Consider the following 10,461-nt stretch of genomic DNA (forward strand, 5'->3'; position numbering starts at 1 on the left):
CTTGAACTCTGAGCTTGGGCGCTCTTCAACTCAAGTCAAGAGCTCTACTGCTTGAGCTACAGCGCCACTTCTGGTTTTCTGTGGTTTATTGGAGATAAGAGTCTCATGGACTTTCCTGCCCGGGCTGGCTTTGAACTGTGATCCTTAGATCTCAGCCTCCTGAATAGCTAGAATTACAGGCGTGAGCTACCGGCCGCCGACTGTTAGTTCATTTTTTACATAATATACATTGAATGTAATAACTACATTTGCTCACCCAAGAGTAGGACCTTTTTGAACTACTCTTATCAAAATGAGTTTCCCTCTGCATGTTTGCACTGTTTATTTCATTGTAATTCACTTTTTTGGAAGCAGCTATTTGTTTGCTTTATCCGTATTAAATTCTAAGCTCTGGAAAGAAAAGAATGACACTAGCACCTAGAAGTATTCAGTACGTATTCAATGAAGACACAATGATTAGAAAGAATGAAATTATGAGGTACTGTCTTTTATAAAAAATTATCCTAGCCAGGTGCCGGTGGCTCACGCCTGTAATCCTAGTTACTCAGGAGGCTGAGATCTGAGGATCCCGGTTCAAAGCCAGCCCAGGCAGGAAAGTCTGTGAGACTCTTATCTCCAATAAACCACTAGAAAACCGGAAGTGGTGCTGTGGCTCAAGCGGTAGAGCACTCACCTTGAGCTGAAGAGCACAAGGACAGCGCCCAAGCCCAGAGTTCAAGCCCGAAGACCAAAAAAAAAAAAAAAAAAAATTATCCTATTTATTGAAGTTAAAGGGAAATAACATGGGACAAATTAGGATGAGCAGTCATTGGTGTTATTCCAGAATGGAAATTTTGTAAAAGTAGCCATAGACTTCAACATTCATGCCTTTTGATTCAGTAATTTTACTTGTTGGAATTTGTCCTAATGATTATCTTTCCCAAAGCAGGGAAAGTTTTTATTTTATTGCCTCTCTAATTCTTTTTAAAAAATTTTTTTGGTCCGGTTGTGGGATCTGAACTCTAGGCCTGGGTGCTGCCCCTCAGCTCTTCAGCTCAAGGCTAGCGCTCTACCACTTGAGCCACAACGCCACTTCCGGCTTTTTTCTTTTTGCTTATGTGGTGCTGAGGAATCGAACCCAGGGCCTCATGCATGCAAGGCAAGCGCTCTACCACTGAGCCACTTCCCAGCCCCCCTCTCTAATTCTTATTCTCTGGTATTTCTTCTCCATGAAAGTAGTCAGGAATCAAGTTGAACCACATTTTACAGTCTTCTTTTTCCTCCTTTTGGACCCTCTTATGTAAAATACACAGAATACTTCACCAGATCTGGTAGTCTTTTTTTTATTTTTATTTATTTTAATTGTGAAAATACTGTACAGAAAGGTTACAATTACATGGGAAAGATAATGAGTACATTTCTTATCAAGCATTGTAGCCTCCTCCTTTTTTTCCCCTTTCCATCCCTTCCCATCCTCCCCCCCTCAATCAAAGTTGTAAAGTCCGTTTTCAACATAAGGACTTGTACTTCTCATTGTTTCAATGGGTCCACCTGTATCCCTATTTAAACTTGTTTTTCCCCTTCCCCTCCACAAATTATACCGACATCAAATACAGTGAAAGCATGGGTTATACTGTGGGGGAGGGACATACAAGGCAACAAAGAAGAGATCTGGTAGTCTTGTATTCGAATCCTTTCATAAAAGGCTGAGAGTTCTTCCTGCTTGGGGCACCTCAATGTGCTGGCACATTGTATTTGGAGGTTTATGTCTGGAGTCAAGTTTTTAGTTTACCATAGAATATTGCTTTGGTGTATCTTAATAATAGCTTAGGTAAAATTGGTGTTTTAATTGCCTTTCATGGCTTTACTCCAGTCTTCACACTTCTTTCTCCTATTGTGTTTCCTCCCTTTAATCCCAATCCAACATACATTTTCTCCCCATCAGTTGTTTGTGTGCAGGGAAGAATTTGTATTCTTCCTCAGAGTTTCTAGTTCTTTGCCTTTTTTTCTCTCTCTTTTCCTCCCTCCCTCCCATTTTGGGCTGATTCTTTTCTAGACTGGGTCTTGCTTTGTTCCTTGGACTGCAGTCTTCAGTCTTCCTGTTTGTGCTTCCCTTAGTTGCTGAGATGGAAGGCACATGCCATCACACCCTGCCATTGGTTGAAACGGAGTCTTTCATGAATTTAGCCCTGGGCTGGCTTCAGATTGCAATTCCTTTACCTCAGCTTCTCAAATAGCTAGGATTACAAGCTTGAGCTACCATGCCCAGCCTAGTTCAGTTCTTTTTGTGTCAGAAAAAACATTTGAGGAACAAGAAGGATAGTGGAAGTGGCTTCTTAAAGCCAAATGTCTGCCCAGCCATTGTTTTTCAAGTTTAGGTCATAACTCATTAATGAAATTCAACAAAATGGGCTGCTGATACTGTTAAAAATAAGGTAAAGAGCGGAGAGCCTGTGACTCATGCCTGTAATTCTAGCTATTCAGGATGCTGAGATCTGAGGATTGTGGTTTGAAGCCAACCTGGGCAAGAAAGTCTGTGAGAATCTAATCTCCAATGAACAGCCAGAAAACCAGAAGTGGCACTGTGGCTCAAAGTGGTAGAGCACTAGCCTTGAGCAAAAGGAGCTCAGGGACAGCTCCCAGGCCCAGAGTTCAAGCCCCAGGACAGGCAAAAAGTAAAATAAAGTGATCATACTTGAAACAATTGAGTATTTGTAACCTTTTAGTATTGCCTATATTTATGTCCATTCCTGTGTAACTTCTAAAGGTATGTGGTCTAGCCAAATAATTATGCTCCAACTTCTCCCTCTCTCTCTGTTCCTATTCTTTACTCCCTTCTTTCTCTCTTTTGCAGTATTGAGGATTAAATTTGGGGTCTAACATTTGCTAGACAGGTTTTTTTTTTTTCCCCTCCTCCCCCCCTTCCCCCCCCCCCCCCCCCCCCCGCGTCCCTGTTCTTCCCCTTCTTCCTTTCCTTTTTCTTTTTTTTGCCAGTCCTGGGGCGCTTGAACTCAGGGCCTAGGCACTGCCCCTGAGCTTTTGTGTTCAAGACTTTGAAAGTGCTCTATCACTTCGAAATCTACAGCAGTGTTTCTGGCTTTGGGGTAGTAAATTGGAGACAAGAGTCTCATGGACTTTGAAGTGTAATCCTCAGATTTCAGCCTCCTAAGTAGCTAAGATTATAAGCATGAGCCACCAGTACCTGGCTCTATTAATTACTTCTTTGGTAAAGATCTTATGTTTTGTCCAATCTGGCCTCAAAAAATGATCCTCTCAATCTCTGCCTCATTAGTAGCTATGATTACAGGTATAAACTAGTATATCAATCTTTTTGGGGGGGGGGTCTGAACTCTGGGTCTGGGCGCTGTCCCTCAGCTCTTCAGCTCAAGGCTAGCGCTCTACCACTGGAGCCACAGCGCCACTCTGGCTTTTTCTTTTTGCTTATGTGGTGCTGAGGAATCGAACCAGGGCCTCAGGCATGCAAAGCAAGCGCTTTACCACTGAGCCACCTTCCCAGCCCCAGTATATCAATCTTAAACAAAGGAAAAGATTTATAAGCTTAGATTCAGACCTAATAGACTACAGAATTTGAACCATTACCAGGAGACTAACTAGGTAACTCATGACCTAATATTTTAGATGATTTGCCCAAGTCAGAATTCCCCTATCTTTCTTTAGTATTTTTAGGGTTTGTGGGTTTTACTTAAGTTTTTTTGTTCCCCCATTTCCTCCTCCCTCCCTCTCCCTGCCCCCCGGTTCTTGTAGACTAAGTAAAGTTTTAAGGGACAATTAGTGTCCCATAATATCCTGGTAACAGCAGAAAAATCCAGTTTGAGCCTTGGTTTATTGTGGTAGCCTTGGCCAATGTACTTAAACCCCTTAAATTCCACAAAACAGAAGGAATAATGCATGTGTAAGATTACTGTGGGTTGGGAATACGGCAGTAAATGCAAAGTGTTTTAACACACTGCCCTCTTTTCTGTGAGTAAATTCTGCTGCTTACTTTACTGAATCTCTCTGCCTCAGTTTCTCCTGCATCTCACATTTTAGTCAATATTGATGTTTCCCTGAGGGATCATAAAATCTTCTCTATTCTAGGTTTTTAAGAGTCAGAATATAATAGCTGTGGAAAACACTATATATGTTTATGATGGTTTGATGTTGTTAACTTCACTCGTAGTAGTAATAAGAAAGCCATTTGCATCATTGTACAGGCTGTGCAAGTAAGTAGAATCAGTAGAATTCAAGTGAGGATAAATAAATTATAATTTATTCTTTAAAGTGACAACCTTGGGTCTTTTTTTGGTGGGGGGAGGTCCAGTTGTGGGCCTGAACTCTGGGCCTGGGCGCTGTCCCTCAGCTCTTCAGCTCAAGGCTAGCACTCTACCACTTGAGCCACAGTGCCACTTCCAGCTTTTTTTTCTGTTTATGTGGTGCTAAGGAATCGAACCCAGGGCCTCATGCATGCAAGGCAAGCACTCTACCACTGAGCCACCTTCCCAGCCCAACCATGGGGTCTTTACAGTTATTCTTTGTTGGGGAGCTTTAACTCAGCCTGGGCTCTTTGTCCCTGAACTCTTTTGCTTAAGGCCTAGTGCTCTACACTTTGATACACAGTGCCTCTTCCAGTATTACAGTGGTTAATTCTAGAGTCTCACAGAATCTCCTGCCATGGCTGTCTTTGAACCACAATTCCTAGATCTCAGCCTCCTGAGTAGCTAGGATTTACAGGCATGAGCCTCCAGCACCTGGCTTGCAGGTTTTCTTTTTGCTTGGTATATTTTTCCCCCTCCATCTCCTATACTTGCCTATCTTGTCAGCTGAAAGGACACTTACTTTAGAAGAACCTTTTCTGACTATCTAGTCTGCTGTTTTTCAGTTGATTACTTTTAGTATCTTTTTTTTTTTTTAATCATGGCTTTGAGCCATGTGAGGTGGTGCATTTAGGAGGCTGACACAGGAAGATTGTGGGTTTGAGACTCATATGGGCTACATGGTAAGACCCTCTCAAAAAAACAGGCAAAATGAAAAATTATGACATTATTGCTTGGTTCTCACTTTTGTTTTCTGTTTCTTTTTCCTAAACCAGAATCTAAACTTGGAGCAGGGAACTCATTTGTATCTTCCATTTTTTTTCCTGCACCTAGATTGATACCTAAATATACTTGTTGAACACTTGAATATAAAATAACAAAAAATTATAATATTGTTGATGGTATGCTATATAGTTTTATAATCTTAGTTTTTGTGTATGCTAACATTTATGACTAGCTATGATATATTAATAATATATTGAAGTCTAAAAATAAGCCTGCTGCATTTTATATCTCTGAAGTTAGATTATGTGTAATTAAGCATATGCTAAAATTTAGTTGAAATGTTTTATCAATAACAGAAAATGAGGATGTCTTAAAAACTTGTACTGTCAGCCTTGATCAAATACACTATATATTTGAAGCAATGTGATAATGGTGTTCACTTCTTTTCTTCACTTGAATATCTTGAACACTTGTTGTATTTACCTACTCAAAAAAATATAGCAAAAAACGAAATGAACTGTTAAAGGTTAAGGGGAATCATTTTAGGAAAAGGCAGGGTCAAACTGCCTGAGGCCTGGTTTGGAGGGAGAGACTGAAAGCAAGGAAAATGGTAGTAATTTTCTTAGTTTATGTAATATTTTGTTAAGAGTCTCATTGAGAAGCAATTTCAGAGGACTGAATTTCTTTTTAGGATGCCTTTTGTTGTCTACATTTTCATTCCTTGTAACAAGTTTATTTATTTATTTATTTTGGTTGGTCGTGGGGCTTGAACTCTGGGCTTGGGCCCTGTCCCTCAGCTCTTCAGCTCAAAGCGAGCGCTCTATGGCTTGAGCCACAACGCCACTTCCAGTTTTCGAGTGGTTTATTGGAGATAAGAGTCTCACAGTTTCCTGCCCGGGCTGGCTTTGAACTGCGATCCTCACATCTCAGCCTCCTGAGTAACTAGGATTATAGGCGTGAGCCACCGGCGCCCGGCTACAAGTTTATATTTTATAGTTTGCTTACTTGTAGTTATGTACTGCTACTATAGTTAACTAGTATATTGCTATATGGAGATGCTTAATGTTTTTATTATAGAGAGGTTAATCCTTGTGTGTATAGTGATTATTTTAAAAAGAATGTTGGAGTATTACTTTTGTGAAAAGCAATAATTTATTAGATTATATTTAGGTTTATATGTTATTACCTTACCAAAATTTCTATGAACTAATTGGTTTTTCTTTTTTTTTGTTTTTTTTTAAAGGCTATTAGCAAAAGATGGTGGATCGTTTGGCAAACAGTGAAGCAAATACTAGACGTATAAGTATAGTGGAAAACTGTTTTGGAGCAGCTGGTCAGCCCTTAACTATACCTGGAAGGGTTCTTATTGGAGAAGGAGTGTTGACTAAGCTGTGCAGAAAGAAACCTAAAGCAAGGCAGTTTTTCTTATTTAATGATATTCTTGTATATGGCAATATTGTCATCCAGAAGAAAAAATACAACAAACAGCATATTATTCCCCTGGAAAATGTTACTATTGATTCCATCAAAGATGAGGGAGAATTAAGGAATGGATGGCTTATTAAGACACCAACTAAGTCATTTGCAGTTTATGCTGCCACTGCCACTGAGAAGTCGGAATGGATGAATCACATAAACAAATGTGTTACTGACTTACTCTCCAAAAGTGGGAAGACACCTAATAATGAACATGCTGCAGTCTGGGTTCCTGACTCTGAAGCCACTGTATGTATGCGCTGTCAGAAAGCAAAATTCACACCTGTTAACCGTCGTCACCATTGCCGAAAATGTGGTTTTGTTGTTTGTGGGCCCTGCTCCGAAAAGAGGTTTCTTCTTCCTAGCCAGTCCTCTAAGCCTGTTCGGATTTGTGACTTCTGCTATGATCTGCTTTCCACTGGGGACCTGGCCACGTGCCAGCCTACTAGATCAGACTCTTACAGTCAGTCATTGAAGTCTCCTTTAAATGACGGATCTGATGATGATGATGATGATGATAGCAGTGACTAAGACACATTTTGAAATATTTAATCAGGTGTGACTATCTGAGAAATCAGCTTTAGATGATATGTAAAACTGCCAGTTTTGCTCTAGCTGTGAATTTGCCTGAGAAATTTTAACCTATGTGCCTCATATACACTATAGAAAGTAGCTCTCCCTGTCATCTGCCCTCTCACATATATTATAGAAAGTAGCTCTCCTTGCCATCTGCCCTCTCTGCACTCTTTTACTGGGATACAGCAGATAAATTTTGTTTCTTGTTTATATCTAGATTTTTTTTTCTTTCTGGAATGTTGGGGAAATTTATTTAACTGGTCACCTACTATATTAGGTTTTTTTTCTGTTATATGGAAAATTGAAAGCACAGAATGATGGGAACAAGAGTATAATGTGATTAATAATATTAGTGCTTTTTTTTTTCTAACCATCCTTATGTAATGATTAAGACACCAGTAGCAGAGTATGATTTGGAAATAACTTCTTTTCTTCAGTTACCAAGTGGTGCCTTATTCTGCTAGCACTGTTACATGAAGCTCCCCTACCTTCTGGTTTATTTACAAAATACACTGGTGCTCTTCAGGGTGATAAAATGAGTGTTTATGAATAGATGTAATTAGGAAAACACCTTACAGCTACAAATAACCAAATTTAGAAATATCCTCATATGAATAAAATCAATTTTTTTCATAAAATAGTTGTATTTGTATTTTTACATCACAACTATTTTATAGGCAGCAAATTATAATTGTCAGATATTTTAAATGAAAAAACATTATAAATTTGTCAATAGTATAGAAATACATTAGCCTTAATTCATTATTTGAAATTCATCTGCTTTAATATTTCTAGAATGAGAAATCTGTTTAAAGGAAAAAACCATTGAAAATCAACAAGGTCTTTTAAAAAAAAACGTGTTAGAGCACAGATCTGCTTAGGCTTGAAGATTTGGAAGCAATGATGTGTAAGAATGGTCAAGGCATTGACTAGATTTGACTAGATTTCATATCTGTGGAAGTATTGTCTATTTCAGTGTGAAACTATCTTGCATTTACAAATGGTGTTATATTTTATAAAGTTTTGTAAAGCCCCAATTTATATTTTTGTAAAGTAATTGTATATTTAATCTGTTTCTGAAATCATTTTGCAATATATGGAAATAGAGTAGCAATTGATATTTCTAAATTGTGAACTTTAAATCAGTCTAGATTGCTTTTGAGAAGTGGTAATTTCTCACTCTGCTTTTCAGGCAGCCATTAGGCTGAAAGTGTATTTATCATAAAAACTTGATGCATTTTGCACTACTCTTTCCATTTGTGTGCTGCAAATAACTACGGCCTTTTAAAGGTGGAAAATCAACAGTTGGAAAGTTTAAGTTCTAATTTTTTTTTTTAATCTTTAAATTTGGATGTACTGCAGATGTCATAAGAGGCTTGGCTTACTAACTTGTGATGTAGTGTTCTTTGTTACTGTACCATTTAGGTCAGGCACCAGTTTTACTGACTAAATTTTGAAGGCATCTGAAATGTATAAATCTCTTTGTAGGAAATATGAAAGTAAAGCACAACAGAACTAAGGTTTGGGGCTTTTTAATTCATTACTGGTTTTAATATCAGATGGATTTTTTTTGTTTCAAGCAAAATATGTATCTTTAATCAACACAGGGATGGAGACTGTCTAGAGCTTAGCTATGCAAGGCTCAAGAAATCATTGGGTACATGACAGGATGGACCCATAGATACTTCTTGTATTCTTGTTGTAGGCTCCTGTAGCATTCTTCTTATATGGACAATTTTGTATGACTCTTGAATGATGTTATAATATCCAAATGGTCTTTGACAGAAAAAGGTTTCCCATCCCTGTAAGGACCATAAATCTGGAGAAATACTAATGGAAACTTGTTGGTACATAGGGAGCCTAGCTAGATCAGGAACCGAGGAGAAATGTTCTGAGATAAAATTTGCATTGTTGGCGCCTCTATTGATTCTGTTTTTACAATAAAAAATATTTTACAATTTCCTGTTTTCTCTGTCTTGTGACTTGGGGGTGTTCCTTATTTGCTAAGATAAAGATAATATCCATATTTTGCCTTACTATTCAGCAGTTAGGAATGCCTGCTCTGAAAATGGGAAAATGTGTTGCTTATTGGTCATTTTAAACTGCCTTTTTTTTTTTTTTTTTTTAAATGAGCTGGTCCTCAGGTCCTTAGGCTTTTGTGCCCAAGGCTAGTGCTCCACTATGTTGAACCACAGCTCCACTTTCTGCTTCATGGCATTTTATTGAAGATAAGACTCTTCCACACTTTCCTGCTTGGGCTGGCTTTTTACCTTGGTCCTCAGATCTCAGCCTCCTAAGTGCTCATGCTAAGGCATGAGCCATAACACCTGGAAAAACGCCTTAAGCTATGTTATTTTAGGCTCATTTAGCGCTAAGAAGCTTTTGTTAGATGTTAGAGTATTTTCAGGTTTGTCCCCACCAGAACTCACACCCAGTATGACAGTGTTAGGATAGGGAACCTAAAAGGAGTTGTTTGGGTCAGGGTGGAACCCTCCTGGAATGCTTCATGTTCCTTCCTGTAAGACAAGTTGTTAAGAAGCAAGGCTACCCCTGTGTTTTGTTTCTCATGTACTTCTACCTTCCTGCTTTTGCCATGTGTTAAGCTGCACAGGGTGCTGTCAGCCTCCAAAATTATGAGTTAAAACAATAAAACAACCTTTTTGTTTAAAACTACTCAGTCTCTGGGATTTTATTATAGCAATAGAAAATAGTCTTTCCTTTTTGGGTCCGGTCGTGGGCCTGAACTGGCCTGGGCGCTGTCCCTCAGCTCTTCAGCTCAAGGCTAGCACTCTACCACTTGAGCCACAGCGCCACTTCCGGCTTTTTTCTTTTTGCTGATGTGGTGCTGAGGAATCAAACCCAGGGCCTCATGCATGCAAGGCAAGCGCTCTACCACTGAGACACCTTCCCAGCCCAGAAAATAGTCTTAAGACGGTATTGGTGCTGGGTGTTTCAAAAAACTTTTTTAAGCCTGGCGTCGGGTGGCTCACGCCTGTAATCCTTGCTACTCAAGAGGCTGAGATCTGAGGATCGAGGTTCAAAGCCAGCCCGGGCAGGAAAGTCCGTGAAACTCATCTCCAATAAACCACCAGAAAACCAGAGGTGGCACTGGAGCTCAAGTGGTTGAGTGCTAACCTTGAGCTGAAGAACTGAGGGACAGCGCTCAGGCCCAGAGTTCAAGCCCCACGACCGACCAAAAAAACAAACAAAAAAAACCTTTTTTACTGAGACTTAAACTCAGTACCTCAAGTTCTTTTTTTTTTTTTTTTTTGGGTCCGGTCGTGGGGCTTGAACTCTGGGGCCTGGGCGCTGTCCCTCAGCTCTTCAGCTCAAGGCTAGCACTCTACCACTTGAGCCACAGCGCCACTTCCGGCTTTTTTCTTTTTGCTTA

At 39.5% G+C, this 10,461-nt stretch overlaps 1 protein-coding gene across 3 annotated transcripts in view; it reads left to right on the forward strand.

Annotated features, from left to right (window-relative positions):
• Nucleotides 1-9,030, forward strand: part of Plekhf2 (pleckstrin homology and FYVE domain containing 2) — a 32,981-nt gene extending 23,951 nt beyond the window's left edge. For all 3 annotated transcript variants that reach the window (XM_069991101.1, XM_069991103.1, XM_069991102.1), the window contains exon 3: nucleotides 6,262-9,030. In XM_069991101.1, the coding sequence (XP_069847202.1) occupies nucleotides 6,276-7,025 (750 nt within the window). In that variant the 5' untranslated portion in view covers nucleotides 6,262-6,275 and the 3' untranslated portion in view covers nucleotides 7,026-9,030. The remainder of the gene's footprint in view (nucleotides 1-6,261) is intronic.
• Nucleotides 9,031-10,461: the final 1,431 nt, after the last annotated feature.

The sequence above is a fragment of the Dipodomys merriami genome, unplaced genomic scaffold (assembly GCF_024711535.1).
Source record: "Dipodomys merriami isolate MVZ:Mamm:240054 unplaced genomic scaffold, mDipMer1.0.p SCAF_4, whole genome shotgun sequence".
NCBI lineage: Eukaryota > Metazoa > Chordata > Mammalia > Rodentia > Heteromyidae > Dipodomys > Dipodomys merriami.